Source organism: Sinocyclocheilus anshuiensis, unplaced genomic scaffold, assembly GCF_001515605.1.
Source record: "Sinocyclocheilus anshuiensis isolate Anshui unplaced genomic scaffold, SAMN03320099.WGS_v1.1 scaffold1286, whole genome shotgun sequence".
NCBI classification, from domain to species: domain Eukaryota; kingdom Metazoa; phylum Chordata; class Actinopteri; order Cypriniformes; family Cyprinidae; genus Sinocyclocheilus; species Sinocyclocheilus anshuiensis.
In genome coordinates, this window is record NW_015554223.1 from 675,335 (window position 1) to 696,297 (window position 20,963).

The 20,963-nt window shown below is 37.8% G+C and overlaps 2 protein-coding genes across 3 annotated transcripts in view; one reads left to right on the forward strand and one right to left on the reverse strand.

Moving 5' to 3' along the window:
* Positions 1-5,838, reverse strand: part of LOC107671184 (nectin-2-like) — an 84,850-nt gene extending 79,012 nt beyond the window's left edge. For both annotated transcript variants that reach the window (XM_016464067.1, XM_016464066.1), the window contains exon 1: positions 5,481-5,838. In XM_016464067.1, the coding sequence (XP_016319553.1) occupies positions 5,481-5,529 (49 nt within the window). In that variant the 5' untranslated portion in view covers positions 5,530-5,838. The remainder of the gene's footprint in view (positions 1-5,480) is intronic.
* A 1,660-nt stretch (positions 5,839-7,498) lies between these two features.
* Positions 7,499-19,556, forward strand: LOC107671183 (uncharacterized). Its single transcript, XM_016464065.1, has 13 exons — positions 7,499-7,568; positions 8,964-9,296; positions 9,384-9,653; positions 10,672-10,707; positions 12,009-12,104; positions 14,691-14,918; positions 16,339-16,593; positions 18,349-18,387; positions 18,499-18,618; positions 18,772-18,845; positions 19,050-19,076; positions 19,335-19,381; positions 19,506-19,556. The coding sequence occupies exons 1-13, from the start codon at positions 7,499-7,501 to the stop codon at positions 19,525-19,527; spliced, it is 1,617 nt and encodes a 538-aa protein (XP_016319551.1). The 3' UTR covers positions 19,528-19,556.
* Positions 19,557-20,963: the final 1,407 nt, after the last annotated feature.

Here is a 20,963-nt window from a genome sequence, read left to right on the forward strand (position 1 = left end):
ACTTACATAAATGAACTATAGTGTCCTGCACCCAATAGTAAAAAAAAATATCAAAAATTATATCTGGTGTCTGAATAGAATTATATCTGAATTATATCTGTTTTGGTTTGACTGTATGTATGTGTGTGTGTATATATATATATATATATATATATACAGTATATATAGTAAACATTCTGGTTCACTGAAGATGATTATATTTTAGTGGTGGCTGTCGTTGTTTTTTTACACAGAGCTTGGAATTGCCATCTTCGTGAAGATACATGGGTAATTGACATGACATGTCAAGCAGTGACAGCAGTTGCCCGTAGTGTGACATGGCATACTCCATTTTTATTATTATTTTTATTTTTTTTGTCAGTTACATCTCTTATTTATATACTACTGTTTAAAAAATTGAGGTCAGTAATAGTTTTAATTTTTTTTTGTTGTTGTTGTTGAAAAATAGAAAACAGTTATTTTAAATAGTAAAAATATTTCACAATATTGCTGCTTTTGCTGTATTTTGAAACAAATAAATGCAGGCTTGGTGAGCAGAAGAGAATTCTTTAAAAAACATTAAAACTCACTGTTCAAAAACGTTTGACTATTGTATATATATATATATATATATATGATAGACAAGGGCAAACAGGCACTAACGCCAGCGCTAACCACAACTGAGTGCAGGGATAAAGAGTGTGAATATATATTATATATATAGAAGTGGTGGTGGGCCGCCTGGACCAAAAAATGCCAGGGCCGATTTTTTTGTCCCAGTCCAGCCCTGCAATGAACCCACGATAAAGAAAATTTCTTTGGATATTTGATACAGTTTTTAGAATTCTATGTGAATGTTGCACAAGCTCTCAATTTAATTCAATTCTGATTGGTTTCTGATTCATTTGGGTATCTTGCAGTTATAATGTGCATTTTATTTACATCTGTAAGAAATTCTTTACTGCTGATGCTGGAAATAATACAGGTCATTGTTTCAAACTGATTAAAAACTATTCATTACATGAACTTGTTTATAAGAGTCATTCATTTTGAACCAGACCTCACTGGTCGCACTGTATGTTCTTGATTCACTAAAAAGAAGTGACTCATTATCAGTTTGTAAATCAGACTACACTGGTCACGTAGTATGTTGTTGCGTTCAGCCCGTGTGGACAATTGTGTTAATTGTACAATTGTGGACAGCCTGTTGAATTCAAACTTACATTAATGATTTTAATTTCTGGCCTTCCTTGGTTGTACAGAATAGAGCAGCTTGGACATTCAACTAAATATCTTCTTTTATGTTCTATGGAAAATGAAAGTCAGTGTGGAACATGATCCACTAATCCACTAAATTGAGACTATCAAGTTCATGACTATCCAGAGCTGAGTGAATATGGAGCCAACAAACCAGACAGAGGAGCTACAGCATCATAAAAACCTTCAAGGTTGTGATGTTAATCATAAAACTAACTGGATGGCATTCTGTCTAGAGGGGCTGAACACTCATCATGTCCTATTCCTTTTTATGCCATTTGGCCTCTATTTTAAAGAGGGCAGATCTGTGGCCATTTTCCCTATGAGTAGACATGACCTACTACAGCAATCTGGCAACCCTTGACATTCCCACATCAAACTGGCAACCACATACCACTATTCAGACCAACTGGCTACTGACCCCCGGCGGGTCACTGATTTCCCAGCATGCAATGGGCCAGGGAGGTAAACTCAGCCAGCATGGGATGTGATAACATGCTGCCTTATGTTTGTGCATGTGTCTCACTGAATCAGGTTTTATCTGCGTTTCCTAAGATCGCATGGCACTTTTAGAAGTATATGGTAAACCACAGCAAGAGCAGATCCCTGCTTTCTCATTCCTCCCTGCCACTTTTGTTTCACTTCTCACCATCTTGTTGCAGCCACAATGGTCGGTTGGCTTTCCATCACCAGGCGCAAGACTAAAATACGAGGTCCAATTAAACTGGACATATCAGCCCCATGAATCTCTAATGCCGTAAAAGCATTCTGAGATCTGACATCTGCTGAACCACTAAGAGTAGAACAAGAGAAAGAAAGTGACAAGAATAGAGCGAGGCAAGAAATGCTCGAAAGAGCCTTGTCCTATAAGTGCTTTGAAGACCAGATATTAATTTTAGCTTCACTTTCAAACAAATAGAAAGAGAAAACTGAAAATAACCCGGACCACAAAAGTTACTTATATTACTTCTGTCCCGCCAGGCTTCATTGTGTGCCATCGTGGATATTGTACAAATCTTTGCGGGAAACCCTCTAGTGTCCGTACTAGTGCAGTCATTGCAGTCATTGACTGGGGAGAAGTCGTGGCCTAATGGTTAGAGAGTCGGACTCGTAACCCAAAGGTTGTGGGTTCGAGTCTCGTACCGGCAGGGATTGTAGGGGGGGGTAGTGAATGTACAGCACTCTCTCCCACCTTCAATACCACGACTGAGGTGCCCTTGAGCAAAGCACCGAACCCCCAACTGCTCCCCGGGTGCCGCAGCATAAATGGCTGCCCACTGCTCTGGGTGTGTGTTCACGGTGTGTGTGTGTTCACTGCTGTGTGTGTGCACTTTGGATGGGTTAAATGCAGAGCACTAATTCCAAGTATGGGTCACCATACTTGGCCACATGTCAAGTCACTTTTTTTTTTGACTGCAGCAGACTGAATTCCCAGAGCTGCATGTCAAACACAGACTTGCGACAAGTGTTAAAACCTTTGGTTCCCCCATCCACAAATCCTACAACACTCACCTTATCTTTACAAGAAACCAGAATGAGAGATCCACAATCACTGTTGGATCCAATCACCCGCACACATGGTTCCCAAAAAGTCTTGTAACAGTCTCTGAACAACCATATTAAGATGAAAACTTCCTCATATACACCCTTAAAAATAAACGTTCTTTATTGGCATCTATGGTTCCATAAAGAACATCCACAGAACCTTTCCATTGCACAAAAGGTTCTCTATAGTAGAAAAGTTTTTTTTTTTTTAGAATATTGAAATGTTCTTCACCCTAAGAAAAAAATGGTTCTTTTAGGAACTGTTCACTCAAACTTTGGGGAACCCAAAATGGTTATTCAATGTGAAAACTCCCTATTGGAACCTTTATTTTTAAGAATGTACTGACTGATAAACTCGTGTAAGAGTTTTCGCAGGAATGAAACATTTTTAAACCAATGTTCTGTCCACAGTCTATCAGCTCTGCCTACTGCTACACCTCCTCCCACGTTCTTTCACCGGCTCAGATGCTAATAAACAGCGTAGCCTTGAGGTCTGAGAGAGGAGGGGTGGGGGGAAGATTTGAATACACCAATGACAATCATCTCTCAAACAAAAGCAAGCGGATAAGGATGGCAATGGACACAGAAAGAGAGGAAGGGAGGGAAGGAAACGAGAGAAGATGGAAGAATGGAGGCTGAAAAGCTCCGTTTCAGTGAGATTTTTGTTTGCATGCTTCCCAGAATGTGGAACTGGTGGACAATGGAGACCGTCTCGCCCGTTTACTCAACACATCTTCACTGTTTAACACACTTGAGCCAGCGCTGTCGTGATCACTGCATGTGCGTCTGTAACCGCTGTGCTCACACAGTTTAGAATAAGGTCAGCTTGGCCTCCGCCTCCGTCATCGTAGCAGCCTAACATTTTCGAACCCCCTCCTCCTAAACACACACACCACTTGATGCATTCAGCCAGAGACGCCGCTACAGTAGGCCCCCATAACCCCGGCTTTCAATGAAAACACAGTGTCACTATGGCAACGGGTTCAAGCATTTTTTTGACCCGTGTTCACTAGGAGGGTATTATAACACAATCAGTAGCTTCTATTGTGCAGATCTCTGCTCCCTGTAGCCTACATTTCGGTCTGGAACTAGAAAGATGAACTGGTGCAAGTTTTACAATCATAAAACTAGCTTAAACCCGTTTCCTGTCTACATAGCTCTCAATTTCAAAAGCAACAATGAGGTTATAAAAATAAAGCTTTTTTTATTAGTGTGTTTGAAGTTGGTCTAATTGTTTTTAATACGCGTGCAATGAAAATGAGTCTGCAGGGGCCACTGAGTCGAGCATACAAAACAATACCTTGACCCTTAAAATATTTTGCAACTGCTGTGTATAAAGGCAAAAGCTCCCAGGACACTGAACTAAACGGATGCGAAGGGAAGGGGAGGAAAAAAGAAAGCACAAGGCCTGTTTATACTGTTTGCTTAAGCGAGGCAATCATGACCCCTTCTGCCGCTGCTCTGTTCATAAATAAAACAAATCCTTTGTTTCGTTATTCTAGTTTTCCTCCTGAAGTGCAGTCGATGTACTGTGAAATGGGCCCAGGCAGAAGAGGTCCAGAACATGAATAAGTTAAAGGAATGAATTGTTTTTTAGTTACACAAAGAACTGCATCCTATGATGTCACAAACCTTCGACACATCATATCCTCCTAATGCATAATGTCTTTAGATAGATAGATAGATAGATAGATGCTTACCATAAATGTATGCATACTGCCTTGTTAAACATAAAAAATAAATGCATATTTTACATTGTGTGTGCTCGGTTAGACACTCAAGCGGAGTTTTTCATGACACTCGCACCAGCCCGGCTCTCTTGCTGTCAGGTGTAATGCATATGCGAGGCGTGACACGGCCACTGAATAATTAAACTGCAAAGACAATGAAGAGCCCCTGAATCTACGATCAAAAGGAGCTACAGTGCACGAGGCGAGGCGCGCAGAGAAATATGACGAAACAATAAGGTGTGACGTCAGCCTATGATATGAACAGCTCTGTGATCTGCCGGTAAATTAATGACTGATTAAATTAATTAATTAATTAAAATTCAACAAAATGACACTCTGAAAGAGTAATTTTAATCTTTAAAAGAAAACGGTAAAATAATACCAAGTTGAAACCCACATTTAAAAAAAATAGTAAGAAACACCCTGTTGCTTGCTTTTGTTGCGTGATAGACTGATTTACATTCATTTACGTCCCTTCATCTGGAAATAATAGGGTATGACGCCAAGGGCGTGAGGAACCGAAAGAAATGTGGTACGAGGAACAGAGAGCACTGAAGGACGACTGGATAATGTCCGTAGTTTCGCAAACAAACACACCGGTCAACACGTAAGAGGGGAAAAAGCACTTCCAATGCCACACCTTGAGAAACATGGCGCTTATCGAAACCAAACTCATACAATCTCCAGGGACAAGAAACGAGACGAAAGGTCAAACTGGCAAAGTTATTTCCCCTCATACAATGAAACACTGGGCGAGTTAATACAATTATTTTAAGATGAATATAGCCATCATTGATGTAGTCAGATAGCGCGCACGATTAAGATACCCTGAAGGATATTTCTATCACGAGCGCTTTGTTGAGTCTACATATTAAAAGTAGCCTACAAGTAAAAGACAACCATGTATTTTATAACCGTAAACAATTTGTGATTCCTTTCACTATTTAAACATCATATGATTTGTCTTACCTTGAATAATTAGGAGAATGAGTGCGCTTAACAGTCCTGACATGTTCATCGGAGGGAAGGGTGGACAGTCCACCTTTAATAATTTGTCGGTTTTCCGCTTGTTGAGCTCAGTCGCAAAAAATATACCAAAATAGTCAGGTGGAGATAAAAACTGTTGTGTGGTTCCTCTGGTTTCCTTTAATGGACGAGCACAGAAACTTAATGTTGAAGTGCGTCGCTGTATTCAGCGCGTTCCTTTTCAGTTGGTTTACAATCAGGTGTCAAAACTCCCTTTTGAATCGTATGAACAGCTCAGGTGACCAGGTGAAACACGTCCTACAGGTGAGTGAGTTCGAGGCGAGTCTCAAACTGCCAGCGATCGCACTCTGTTGAAACTCTGTCAGAAGCGGCGCTCATTGGACACAGTCGTGTGACGTCACGCTGCACGCTGCATAGACTGTTTTAGTGAAGCCACCTAAAATTCAGGGGATGCTTTGGTACTTTCCAACTGGAGTTTTTGGCCGTTGCACTTTTACATTTAGGCGACTAAATGATCATTTAATCCATTCGAGACAACTTTTGTCGTAATTATTTGTAATATTGTAATGTAATGTAACAATGTAATATTTCTAGCCTGTTCAAAAAGGGCTATTATGTTCTCCGTTCTGAAGAAAAAAAATACAGCCAAAGATGTTTTTCGGACTTCCCCGTTTCAGTACGTTTAACAATGAAACTAAACTGCTGGATTTGTACTTTTTCCTCTTTGGATTTTTAGTTTCGTTTCCAGTTGAACGTAGATTCATTCAGCATGAGGTTCCTGGAGTTGCCGGCAATGCAAAGGAGCAAGTAATGAGAGTCAGAAATATTTTGGGCAAGTCTAGTTTCAAGTTTCAAGTTGTCGAGTTGTGGTGAATGAAGCTCTAGCACTCCCCCTGCTGGTAACATATACAGCCAGCCGGAGATCATCTGTGAAATAAGCGCAAATGTTTCCATTGCATTAGAGTTCTACAGATCTACATTTCCGACAGATCTTATGTTCAGAAGTTATGCTGATTTTGTTCAGAAGCTATGCTGTAGAAGCAGGCTATTCTTCCTCAGATAGAAGGCAAAATAGTCAACAAAACTGTTTGAGTGAGTTTATGACTGCTGAAATAGGTCTTGATTATACCTCAGTAGTCACATTCAGTAGGCTATCTGTCACTTCCACCACCCCATTAAATCATACCTCTCTCTTTACTCATTCTCTCTGTCTGATTGTTTGCACGGGGGCAATGACACGTACAGTACTGCGACTCATTAGCTGCTTTGCCCTAGTTTGCTCTCTCTGAAGTTTCTCTTCCCCTGCTCATTTACCCCCGTCCATCCTTTCTCCATTTCAGTTTTCTTAATTTTTATCTCTTTTCTTTAGACCCTCTCACATTCTTTAGCTTGGGGTGATTAGGAGCTGAGCTGGTAATGGGACTTGGAGGTGCTGATAAGTCTGTTAACTTTAATTAAAGACATTTACGGGGATGTAAAGACATTTAGCTAGAAGCTGAAGACCATTTCTGATTACATCTCTAAATGCTTTTTCTTATGCTCTCTCTCTCTCGTTCTCTGTCTTTTCACAAGCAATTCCCACGGTCTGCTCTTGTCTAACAGTCTGCTATGTCCAGTTTTATGGATGACCAACTTTTCCTATAATTTAGAGTTCAGAAATGAGCATATTTGGTTATTTGTACTTATATGTTCCTTGTTAAAGCCAGAAGCAGAATTATGTGACTGCAGATAAAAGCATTGACTTCTCTCAATATGATTAGCTGCATAGAAATGAGTGTGTGTTCTGTTTTATCGGCCTCCATGTTTGTAATATTGCTTCCGTTTTTCGTTTTTTGTATGTGTGTTGACATTTGTTGTGTTTATCAGCTTCTGTCACATGTTGCTCTCAGCTCTCACATCCCTTTTCCTGCCTTGTCCTTGCGGTCAAATGCAAGAAAATAAGACATATTTTTGCACTTTAATAACAAACTATTAAGAATATGTTGCTTCCTAGCAGCACCATGGGAAAATATTTTCATGCTTTCATACTTTGTTCTGGATCATGTTTCATCATCTCTTCACTCATGGCAGGTATGAATATGAAAATATATATATATATATATATATGTGTGTGTGTGTGTGTGTGTGTGTGTGTGTGCGCGTAATTATTATTATTTTTTTTTTATTCATATTTTAAACGAATAGTTTATCTAAAATATTGATGTGTAGATTAGGTTTTTTTTACACCTTCCAATATTTCTTCACTTTAGGTTGCCTGAAATAAAGTTGGACTTGAAAAGTTAAATTTTCAAGTATAACTAATTGAATAAAATACCGAAAGATCAACTTAGAAGCACTTAAGGGGGATTCTGTGTTATCTAAATGAACCACTGAGACACTAAATTGCATTAGGCTTATATTCATTGGCTGATTAACAGATACGTGCAGCTTACACTACACTGCAGGGGCTTTCAAACTGGGATCTAGAAACCCATAGGGGGCTGCAAAGGGGGATTAATGGGGTCTGCAAAAAAATTGAGAGAAAAAAGATTTTACAAAATTTGTAAAGAATGTAAATGTAAAAAAATTAAAATTTGTCAATGTAAAAAGATAGACTTAATACAAAGTAATTTATTATATTATTATATAATTTTTTTATTAATTTTTAATAATTTTGCTTTCACTTCAGTACAGCATGAAAGGATTATTTCACCTCAACATGAAAAATTGCTGAAAATTTACTCACCTTCATGCCATCCAAGATGTAGATGAGTTTGTCTCTTTATTGGGTGCAGATCTGGATGTGTAATGTAGCATTATATCACTCGCTCACCAATCCTCTGCAGTGAATGGGTGCCGTCAGATTGAGAGTCCAAACAGCTGATAAAAGCATCACAATAAATCCACAAGTAACCAAGTAAGTCGACACAACTCCAGTCCATCAATTAATGTCTTGTGAAGTAAAAGGCTGCACGTTTGTAATTAACAAATACATCATTAAGTCTTTTTAACTTTAAACCATCCCATATAGCCAAAATACAATTCCGTAATAATGCTTGTCCAGTGAAAAAGTCCATCCTCTGTTGTCCTCTCACATAAAAACCCACTGACATATTCGTTTAGAATAGTTATTGAATTGCAATGGTTTGAAATAAATAAATAAAAACATCTTAATGATGTATATTTCAAACATGCAGCTTATTGTGATGTTTTTATCAGCTGTTTGGCCTTGCTTTCTGACGGCACCCATTCACTGCACAGGATCCTTTTGTGAGCAAGTGATGTAATTCTAAATTTCTCCAAATCTGTTCCGATAAAAAAACAAACTCATCTACATCTTGGATGGTGTGAGGGTGAGTACTTTTCAGCAAATGTAAATTTTTGGGTGATATGATACAGTATGTTTGATTTATCTAAATGTAATGCATTTTCAGTAAAATGAGTAAGTGTGTGACTTCTTGTACCTAAAGAATCTGGTTTGTATAGGTGATTTGTGGAATGATGTGGTCATGGTACGTGAGGACACGTCTGTCACCCTGTCCTGCTTTGATTCACCACCCACATCTTCTGTACTGGTTACCTGGAAGATGATGTCAACGAGGGAGGATCGCTGGTCATATTTGTTATCAGCCACCTGCATCGATGGACAAACAGATGGACGCAGCAGCAGAGTATTTGGAGGCAGAACTTTTGAGATCTCTGCCGATGCCTCACTGATCTTCAGAGCCGCAGCAGCTGCGCAAGGACGCTACTCCTGTGTGATAGAGCAGGATGACAAGAAGCTACAAGAGAGGATTGTTCTTCTCGCCCTGATTAAATGTAGACTACACAACTGCACCACAACATGTTCTTCATGTCTCAATGTGTTTGACATCTCCAGGTATTCTCTCCTTCTCTTTTTTGCAGTAACTGTCACTCCCACGCCCCCTGTCACAGTGGACAGTACTCTGAGACTGGCAGCTCAGGTGTCTCCCTCCTCCGTGGTTGCCAAGGGAACGTGGGTGTCTCCCTCGGGTGAACAGCTACACACTGAAATCTCCTATGGAACGGGCAGTCTGCTCAGCAAGCTGCCTCGCGTCACCAGTAAAGACAACGGAGTCTATACCTGCAGAATCCATGTCCATGGTAACAGTGGCAATTCTGTCTCAGAGCACCGGGTGAATGTGACAGTGAACGGTGAGATTTTTAGATATTTTTTGAAAACACAATAATCAGATAAGTTGCTTAGTCAATGTTATCTAATAAACATGATTAAAAGGGCATACTGTAACTGCAGCATGTGCTTATAATAAACAGAACGTTCAAATAGTTAACATATAGTTACCATTCTTGGTGTGAATGGGCCTTTAGGCTTGAATTGTGTCAGGTTTTGATTTACTAAAAATGTAATTTAGTTTGTACAACAGTTAGTTCTGTTCCTTGATTTAATTTGTTGAGAGGCCTCAATTTTTCCTTTCTCTTTGGAGTGTTACAAGTTCTTGGTGCATAAAGAAGATCTGTAAAGTTGCAAAGACTAAAGTCTCAAATCCAAAGAGATATTCTTTATAAAAGTTAAGAGTCAACCACGCCTACCTAAAACGGCTCGTTCAGACACGCCCCCACATGTCTACGTCATGATGTGGGAAGATTTACATAACGCCGCCCAAATGTTCACGCAGCCTTGGGAGAGGATTTGTTAATAGCAGTGATGCGATGCAACTGACAATGGTAGGTCACATGACAATGATATCATGATAAATGTAGTCCTGTATGACTGGATTACGTTTATACTACACAGATTCATACTATATAGGGCATAATTTTTTTTAACTGTCACAAAGTGATGACTTATTTAAAAGAAGTACATACTCAAAGAGTTGTGATTTCACACACAGCCACAGTCTTTATGTGTGAGTCACTGAATCATTCCCTTAACCAGTTTGTCGAAAACACTAATTCAAGATTACACCACTACTGGGTGTTGCTCGCATAAGCGGTGGTTGATGCTTAACTATTGTTTGGAACTATTTTCACTGATGAAAAACAAAAATAGACATAAACTATATTATTGTGTATACATTTTTTTAATTAATATTTAATTCAAACAATGTTGCAGATCTGAGACTACATTCATAAAAAAACAGATAATATCTCAGCCTTATTAAACAACATCTAACTCTCTCTCTGTGTCCCACTCTTTCTTTTTCTCTTTCAGTGAAAGCTGTGTTTTCTTTCACAGACGTGACACATGGTAATATGTTCTTTTGCTACTGGAATACTATTGTATATAAAATGGGACCTTACCTTACTTACCTTGGGAGAGGATTTGTTAATAGCAGTGATGCGATGCAACTGACACTGGTAGGTCACATGACAATGATATGATAAATGTAGTCCTGTATGACTGGATTACGTTTATACTACACAGATTCATACTATATAGGGCATCATTTTTTTTAACTGTCACAAAGTGATGACTTATTTAAAAGAAGTACATACTCAAAGAGTTGTGATTTCACACACAGCCACAGTCTTTATGTGTGAGTCACTGAATCATTCCCTTAACCAGTTTGTCGAAAACACTAATTCAAGATTACACCACTACTGGGTGTTGCTCGCATAAGCGGTGGTTGATGCTTAACTATTGTTTGGAACTATTTTCACTGATGAAAAACAAAAATAGACATAAACTATATTATTGTGTATACATTTTTTTAATTAATATTTAATTCAAACAATGTTGCAGATCTGAGACTACATTCATAAAAAAACAGATAATATCTCAGCCTTATTAAACAACATCTAACTCTCTCTCTGTGTCCCACTCTTTCTTTTTCTCTTTCAGTGAAAGCTGTGTTTTCTTTCACAGACGTGACACATGGTAATATGTTCTTTTGCTACTGGAATACTATTGTATATAAAATGGGACCTTACCTTACTTACATGCCTTTTACCCAGCAGCCTACACTAGTCAATGAATCCTAAACATTCTCCATCAGGCTCTTTTAACTCACTGAATACTGAATTTTTTTCAGTTAACCTCAACATACTTTTTGAATGCTTGAATGATAACACAACATAACTTTTTTAATTTATTTGCCTCAAAACAAACATGGTTTGTTCTTCACAAATGTTGTGTCAGCACACGGTTAATCAGGGTTATTAAATCTGAGAGGAAAATGTTTCTGAAGAGCTTTCGCTGAGTTTAATAACATAGTCCCCATTTTCATGCCTGTCTCGTTTCTGATATCTCCCCATTTGACTTTGCTCTGGGACTTGCAATGTTCTATTCGCTTGACTGTGTGAAGAACAAAAAGAGGCTAAAATGACTAGCAGCACAGTGGATTACTATGTGGACGGGATCAATCCAAATTGACAATACTGCTCTTGTATCACAGTCCATTTTTCCCTTGATTGGCTTCTTTGGTTTCTTTTAATGGTCTTTTGCCTTGCGCTTTTTGTTTCACACTTTCTCTTGTGTTGAATGAATCTCTCGTCTCCCTTGTCACTTTACCTTTCTTTGTAATCTCCACTATCCTGTGTCCTCTACAGGAGACCCAAGGTCTTTGGCAGCCCTCTCTCGTTCACTAGTCACTCTAACATGTCCTTCTGTCCTTGGTGACTATGTGTTGCTCTACTGGGAGTATCCTGATTCAAAAAGAATGGAGCTCATATTCCAGTTTGACAAAACAAAAATAGACATAAACTATATTATTGTGTATACTTTTTTTTATTAATATTTAATTCAAACAATGTTGCAGATCTGAGACTACATTCATAAAAAAACAGAGAATATCTCAGCCTTATTAAACAACATCTAACTCTCTCTCTGTGTCCCACTCTTTCTTTTTCTCTTTCAGTGAAAGCTGTGTTTTCTTTCACAGACGTGACACATGGTAATATGTTCTTTTGCTACTGGAATACTATTGTATATAAAATGGGACCTTACCTTACTTACATGCCTTTTACCCAGCAGCCTACACTAGTCAATGAATCCTAAACATTCTCCATCAGGCTCTTTTAACTCACTGAATACTGAATTTTTTTCAGTTAACCTCAACATACTTTTTGAATGCTTGAATGATAACACAACATAACTTTTTTAATTTATTTGCCTCAAAACAAACATGGTTTGTTCTTCACAAATGTTGTGTCAGCACACGGGAAAAACAAAAATAGACATAAACTATATTATTGTGTATACAATTTTTTTAATTAATATTTAATTCAAACAATGTTGCAGATCTGAGACTACATTCATAAAAAAACAGATAATATCTCAGCCTTATTAAACAACATCTAACTCTCTCTCTGTGTCCCACTCTTTCTTTTTCTCTTTCAGTGAAAGCTGTGTTTTCTTTCACAGACGTGACACATGGTAATATGTTCTTTTGCTACTGGAATACTATTGTATATAAAATGGGACCTTACCTTACTTACATGCCTTTTACCCAGCAGCCTACACTAGTCAATGAATCCTAAACATTCTCCATCAGGCTCTTTTAACTCACTGAATACTGAATTTTTTTCAGTTAACCTCAACATACTTTTTGAATGCTTGAATGATAACACAACATAACTTTTTTAATTTATTTGCCTCAAAACAAACATGGTTTGTTCTTCACAAATGTTGTGTCAGCACACGGTTAATCAGGGTTATTAAATCTGAGAGGAAAATGTTTCTGAAGAGCTTTCGCTGAGTTTAATAACATAGTCCCCATTTTCATGCCTGTCTCGTTTCTGATATCTCCCCATTTGACTTTGCTCTGGGACTTGCAATGTTCTATTCGCTTGACTGTGTGAAGAACAAAAAGAGGCTAAAATGACTAGCAGCACAGTGGATTACTATGTGGACGGGATCAATCCAAATTGACAATACTGCTCTTGTATCACAGTCCATTTTTCCCTTGATTGGCTTCTTTGGTTTCTTTTAATGGTCTTTTGCCTTGCGCTTTTTGTTTCACACTTTCTCTTGTGTTGAATGAATCTCTCGTCTCCCTTGTCACTTTACCTTTCTTTGTAATCTCCACTATCCTGTGTCCTCTACAGGAGACCCAAGGTCTTTGGCAGCCCTCTCTCGTTCACTAGTCACTCTAACATGTCCTTCTGTCCTTGGTGACTATGTGTTGCTCTACTGGGAGTATCCTGATTCAAAAAGAATGGAGCTCATATTCCAGTTTGACCGCTGGAGGCGGAGCTACACCAACCAGACCAAACCCCACCTTCATTTGATAGACCCCGCCTCCCTGGCTGCTGCTGGGAACTTCTCCTTCCTTTTAAGCCCGGCCCTGAAGGATGGAGGACTCTACTTGTGCGAGGTCTTCCTGGATGACAAGGCTTTCAGTCAAGCCAACAGACTCAGTGTTTTACATGGTAATATTAGTTTGTATCTACAGTATGTCACAATAAGTTTTTGACATGATATCTATTATGGTCTCTGGAGTGTGAATACCAATTTATCTCAATCTTCTGTCTGATGTTTCATGTAATTCAGGAAACTCTATAAAATAATTTCAAAACAGAGACCAACATAGCACAGAGTGTGAGATTTTCAATGCCATTTTGTGATATTACAAAGGAATCACTATTATTAAATCATTAAATAACTATTACAAAATTATTTAATAAATGAATTTATTAAATCTACAATATATTCATATTGATATTAAATCTATAATATTATAGTCAGCATGAAATTACAATCATCTTTTCTTCCCTATTGTGATGTATATCTAAGTAAAATAATGTAGAGCAGGAAATTGGATAAATTGTTTTATGAGGGCACATGAATTTAAAAAAAGTTATGTGCACAAATAAATAATTTATGATAAATATTTAAATAAATAAAAAATGTCGCTCAAGTACAATAATTCTATTCGCTTGACTGTGTGAAGAACAAAAAGAGGCTAAAATGACTAGCAGCACAGTGGATTACTATGTGGACGGGATCAATCCAAATTGACAATACTGCTCTTGTATCACAGTCCATTTTTCCCTTGATTGGCTTCTTTGGTTTCTTTTAATGGTCTTTTGCCTTGCGCTTTTTGTTTCACACTTTCTCTTGTGTTGAATGAATCTCTCGTCTCCCTTGTCACTTTACCTTTCTTTGTAATCTCCACTATCCTGTGTCCTCTACAGGAGACCCAAGGTCTTTGGCAGCCCTCTCTCGTTCACTAGTCACTCTAACATGTCCTTCTGTCCTTGGTGACTATGTGTTGCTCTACTGGGAGTATCCTGATTCAAAAAGAATGGAGCTCATATTCCAGTTTGACCGCTGGAGGCGGAGCTACACCAACCAGACCAAACCCCACCTTCATTTGATAAACCCCGCCTCCCTGGCTGCTGCTGGGAACTTCTCCTTCCTTTTAAGCCCGGCCCTGAAGGATGGAGGACTCTACTTGTGCGAGGTCTTCCTGGATGACAAGGCTTTCAGTCAAGCCAACAGACTCAGTGTTTTACATGGTAATATTAGTTTGTATCTACAGTATGTCACAATAAGTTTTTGACATGATATCTATTATGGTCTCTGGAGTGTGAATACCAATTTATCTCAATCTTCTGTCTGATGTTTCATGTAATTCAGGAAACTCTATAAAATAATTTCAAAACAGAGACCAACATAGCACAGAGTGTGAGATTTTCAATGCCATTTTGTGATATTACAAAGGAATCACTATTATTAAATCATTAAATAACTATTACAAAATTATTTAATAAATGAATTTATTAAATCTACAATATATTCATATTGATATTAAATCTATAATATTATAGTCAGCATGAAATTACAATCATCTTTTCTTCCCTATTGTGATGTATATCTAAGTAAAATAATGTAGAGCAGGAAATTGGATAAATTGTTTTATGAGGGCACATGAATTTAAAAAAAGTTATGTGCACAAATAAATAATTTATGATAAATATTTAAATAAATAAAAAATGTCGCTCAAGTACAATAAATGGTGATTGGCTTCCAAACAAATGCAAAACCAACATCAAAGTATCATAAAACTGGTCCATATGATTACCTACAGTTTTCTGCAGTCAGTGATTGAACAGTGATGAACAGAACTACATTAAATTAGTTGTTATTTGTGTTTCATTTTGTTGTTATTTGAGTTAGTTCATTTAGAGTCATGCAGATTTGTGACCAAATAATTCGGACCAGTTTTCTTGACTGAATTAACCAATTCGCTGAAAATACAGAAAAGCTACATTTTTATTTTTCTGTCAACTTTTTCTTTCAAAACATTACAAATAAGTTTTCACGTTTGGCGACCATGATTAAACAGTCATTATCAGACAATGCACATCAGAACACTCATTCACTGATTCTTAATGTTGCATGTTCTTGCATCATTGCTCTTGGATTCATTTTATAATTGCACAGGCTGTTCTATCAATCACAGTAGCTCAGCATGCAAGAGTCAATCAGTCAGTGTCTTGACTTTCATCTTTCTCTCCTGTTTTTAATCTGATCTCCCCTGTTCTTACCTTAATCTCTTTTTCCCCTTATGTCCTCCCCGCTCTCCTTTTTCTCGCTCAGTTCTTTTACTTTTGTCTCTTCTTTCTATATATATCACTCTCCCCTCCCTCTCTCTAACGTAATGTTTTTTAGTAGGCCTCATTACAGATCTCATTATGTGTAATTGCACCTGCCCGTTGCCGCTGACAACTCTGTGGGCTGTGGCATTACTGTGGTAACCACTGAGCTCAATTAGCTCAGGATTGATACTGCTTTGAGTTTGAGGAGACACTGTGCATCAGTCACAGTCAAGCACAGCTGACCGACTACACCCGGCTGTTTAATGAATATATATCATTTTAACCCTTCGCATTCATTTCGCCTCTCTCATCATCTGTTTGTGTGTTTCACTCTCAGGATACACCAAGTCATCCCGCACCGCTCTGGATCTGAGTTGTATGTACTCTGAGCGATCTCAAGTCAAAACTGTGAGGTGGTCGTATGTTAAGAATCCCACTCGCTCTCTGCAATCAGCTGCAGTTTTGGGCCGGATCACAACATCTGTAGCGCTCCCTGTGACCCCAGAGACGGCAGGACAGTATGCCTGTACTCTGTATCTGAAAAATGGAAACTCAGTGCAATATATGTACACCGTCACAATGGTCAATATAGGTGGGGAAAAGTGTATTCTGTTCTTCTCTCTCTGTCTGGCACTTTTTCTTGCTATTTATTTCTTGCTGTAAATTCTTTAAGTCAAGGTGTCAACACTCACATTTAAAAACCTGAAAATGGCCAGACTGCAGGTGAATATTTATTCCAGTGAGTTATTTTTGTTCTGTGTGATAGACCTTCTGTGTTTCATTGAATTTAATGAATCAATGACGAGAATATTAGTTAGTGGAATCATGTAGGTCACCAGGGAGGTCACATAGCATAATGCAGCACAATCATGTGCTAGTCCCTTGACCAATCAATTACATGAAACCCAACTCCATCATAATGGATTGTTTAAAACATGGCTAGTGAGTCTCTGGAGCAGCAGGGTGCAGAAAATAGACCTTGTGCACAGATCTGCTTTTGAAAAAGGATTGTTGCCTCTATGACGTTGATTTAAAGGGATAGTTCACACAAAAATGTAAAATTCTGTCATCATTAACTTATCCTCATAAAATTAGAAATGTTCAAGAATGTACTGGTAGCTCAGAACTAGAGGTGCATTTTTAAAAGTGTTTTAAAAGTGTTGAGTGCTGCATTTTTAGAACTCTGTGTCATGTGCAAGACACTGCAAAAGATATGAGACACAAGTGCAACATTCAAAACACATCCATCCAGCGCATGCTTACATAGAAAACAATGGAAAAGCAGCACAGTGTAAATTAAAAAAACATGAAACGCAGGGGACTGGAAAAAACATTGCAAGAAAACGGCTATAGATGCAGTTTTTAACAGTTGAACTTTTAACTTGAGTGCTGCATTTTTAGAATGCCATGTCATACGTGAGACGCTTCAAAAGACACAAGACAAAATAGTAATAATCAGACATGTCTAGTGCAAGTTTACAGTACACAGAAAAACTGGAAAAGTGGAAAGCCAAAAAAAAAAAAGTTTTCTGTTTGAATGGCCCCTAGACTGGTCGATAAAAGTCTTCTCAAGTTATAGCTTTGTCTGAGGAACAGCCACTTTAACATTTGCCCTAGCTCTCCTTAGTGAATTAGCTATGTCAGACTTGTGAATGAATCATTCTTTTGTGTCAGACCTTTAAAATCAATCAACTAAACTTCACAAAACCATTTCAAATGACTTATTCCCAAATCTGACATCCATGCTTTTGTCATTTAATTTATCAAAGAGAGAAAGAGCAGATGCCAATATTTTCAGTAAATTACTTAAATCGTGAATCCTGACAAAAATTCAATTTCTCGGTTCAGATGCAAAAAAAAAATAATAATCACATATTTAAAAAAAAATATATATTTTTTACATAGTTATTAATTTTTTTCCTGGAGTTTAAATCATGATTAACGGGTATTTCAAAGACAGCAGTGTCATCAAATATATAACATGCAGATAACAATGAGACTGAGACTAGATAAGAACGGCACCATTCAATGTTTGCCTGAATGATGTCACCTCACCATATGCAAAACATTCAGTCAAAAACATATTTTGTTTATTTCTCTTCCACATCCTCCATATATCTTCATATTTTCAATTCACACATTCAGGGATATTTAAATACTCATTACTTCATGTCTACTGCTGGTATCCTTTGTTTCTTCCGTCTTCCACTCTGCGTTTGCATCTAAAGTTACATACACTGTCCCACTATTTATTTATTTAGTTAGTTACTTACTTAAGTATATATTTTATTTTTCGTGGAATTAATGAATTAATTTCTAACCATTCCTGTCTACTCTTTCATTGCAGATCCAACCATTTCTCCAGGCCCTGCACTGCCACCTGCAGGTGAGTGTCGCTGTACACACACACACACACACACACACACACTTCTGCACACTCACTGATGGGTAACCTAACTTAGCGTTTCTTTTTCTGTCTTTCTCACACTCCCCCCAGCAGATGTTTCAGCATCCTCTTATGTTTCCACCTTCTCATTCCTCCTATTTCTGATCCCCCTGATTGCCGTAGCTGTTGGGGTGTTGCTATGGAGACAGGGCTATTGCGTCACCGGTCGAAGTAAGGCCCCGCATTTGTCTTTTCTCCCCTGAGTCTGTCCATCAGAGATCTGAAGGCTGTCAGTTCACCCTGGCAGATGTTGATGGACAGAACAAACCACATTGGATTTGGTGTGATGTGATGTGAAACCCTCATGTGTCTGTGTTCATGTAGGTGTCGAGCAATCGCTGTCTCACCACTCCAGAGAGGTGGAGAACATCTATGAAAATCCTGATGATCTAAGACAGGTGAATTGTAATGCACAGCATCTATTTTCTCTCCTTCTCCCCCCTGCTGTATTATTAAATCTATTTTTACTACCCCTTCTTTCTTTCTTTCATTCTCTCTCTCGCTCCCTCTCCTTGTCTTTCTTTCTCAATGTATATCTATCTCTGCTCTATTATTAAATCTATTTCTTCCTTCCCCTTTCTCTCCCTCTCTTCTCCCAGCAGACACCTCCCCAAGGCGCAGTCTACATGGTGAGTTATTATAGTCCTTCACAGGCAGAGCAATGAGTAATTGTGTGTGTGTGTGTGTCTTCCAAAAACCAGGTCCCAACATTTTACAGTCTGTTTGACAGTGTGTGTGTGTGTGTGTGTATGTGTGTTTCCTCCCAGTTCTGTCACGCCTGCATTAGTGATATTACCAGATGAACCGAATCAAACTTCTGCCAAACTATAAATCTGAGACGTCTCTGCCCTTCTCATCCTTGTCTCTGTTTGTCTCTCTCTCTCTAGGATCTCAAGCCAACGGGTGAAACGGATGTATATAAAGAATTAGATAGGTGAGACATGATTGGCTGTGGGTCATGTGGGGGACAGTGCAGGCGTGTCATTGTTCATGTGCTCTTTGTGCATTAATCGTCCTGATAATGTCTTCCTTCTCTATGTGTGTGTGTTTCATTTCAGATACAACCAGTGCTGTGGTTGAGTTTATTAAACATATATAACGTATGTCGAGATAAAATAACTGTATTTGAAATAAAACTTAATGTAATATGTGACTTGTGTCTTAACTTATGAGAGTTAACTGTTCTTGTTACTTGTATGACACTCCTTCAAAAATTGTTATAAGTTTTCAGAGACTTTTTCTCATTTCATCTTTTCTTTCTTTTTCTTATCTTTTTTGATAGCAGTTTTATTGTAATGTCAATAATAGTGCACTTTAAGAAAAATATGTGGGGGGATATAAGGGTAAAATAAGGATATTTTCAGTTAAGTTTACAGCCATTTCTTTTAACCCCGAAACACAACACAATACAATGCAATTCAAAATATGTGGAAAACACCTTTGAAAATGTCTGTAAATGTAAAACTATGGTTACCTTTTGAAGCATAATAAACATAGGTGCATTGTTATGGAGGACGAAACCTGCAAAAACTATAAATAAATAAATAAATAAAAATGCAAATAAATAAATAAATGTCTGTATAAATACACAAATTCTTGTTTAAATACATATAGAAATAATTAAACGTGATTAAAGTAGGCAAATAAATAAAATAAATTAGTGAACAAATGGAAAATGTTTAAGGAAATGCTAAACTCATCCTATTTATTTTTCTTTGATCACTCATTTATTTCTGAATGTAGTTCCACATTTATTTTTCCTCTGCGCAACATGCTAATGAGAGGGTGTCAACCATTGACTTGGTCGGGGTCATGTGATAGCTGGGGGCGCGGCATAGGGAAAACAATCCTTTCCCGCTGACAGGAGATGCATGGTGTTAATCCAGTATAGCCTAGTAAAGTCACTTTTTCCGTTTAACAGAGCAAGATACATAAAAAACTGAGCTGTATTGTCCGTACAGTATCTGTGACTTTACAAATGACCCAAAGAAATGGCCAGTGTCGTTTCCTGACTTCATTTTTTGTAACCCGACTGAGTCTCCAGCTAGAGACAACTCTAATATCAGTGTCCCATGGTCATCGTGAGATGACTGGTATGAAGTGGTTTAATCGAGGAACAGACAGTTTTTTTCCATTAGTTATCAGAACAGAAAATACAGGCGACAAAAGTATGTTTATTAAGCAAATAACGGTTCAGTATTGCAATTAAGAGCTATGTAAGCATTCATATTTTACATTGGCCACTTTTATGATTTAGCTCTCTCATGATTATAACTACAAAACTAGCCCTATGAAAAAGTGTAAGATAATACACTTTTTCACAGATAATTTATTTTTGCAGGTTTCGGCCTCCATACATTGTGTCTCGTAAAGTTACATTAAACTCATATAGCAACTGATAATTTATGGAGGACGAAACCTGCAAAAACAATAAATAAATAAATACACAAATAAATAAATAAATGTGTGCATAAATACACGTATTCTTGTTTAAATACATAAATAAATAATTAAAC

Coding starts and splice junctions, on each gene's coding strand:
- LOC107671183 (XM_016464065.1), top strand. CDS start 7,499: ATGGGAAAATATTTTCATGCTTTCATACTTTGTTCTGGATCATGTTTC. Junction 12,105..14,690: donor GTTGCTCTACTGGGAGTATC/CTGATTCAAAAA, acceptor ACTGGGAGTATC/CTGATTCAAAAAGAATGGAG. Junction 16,594..18,348: donor CGTCACAATGGTCAATATAG/GTGGGGAAAAGT, acceptor CTTTCATTGCAG/ATCCAACCATTTCTCCAGGC.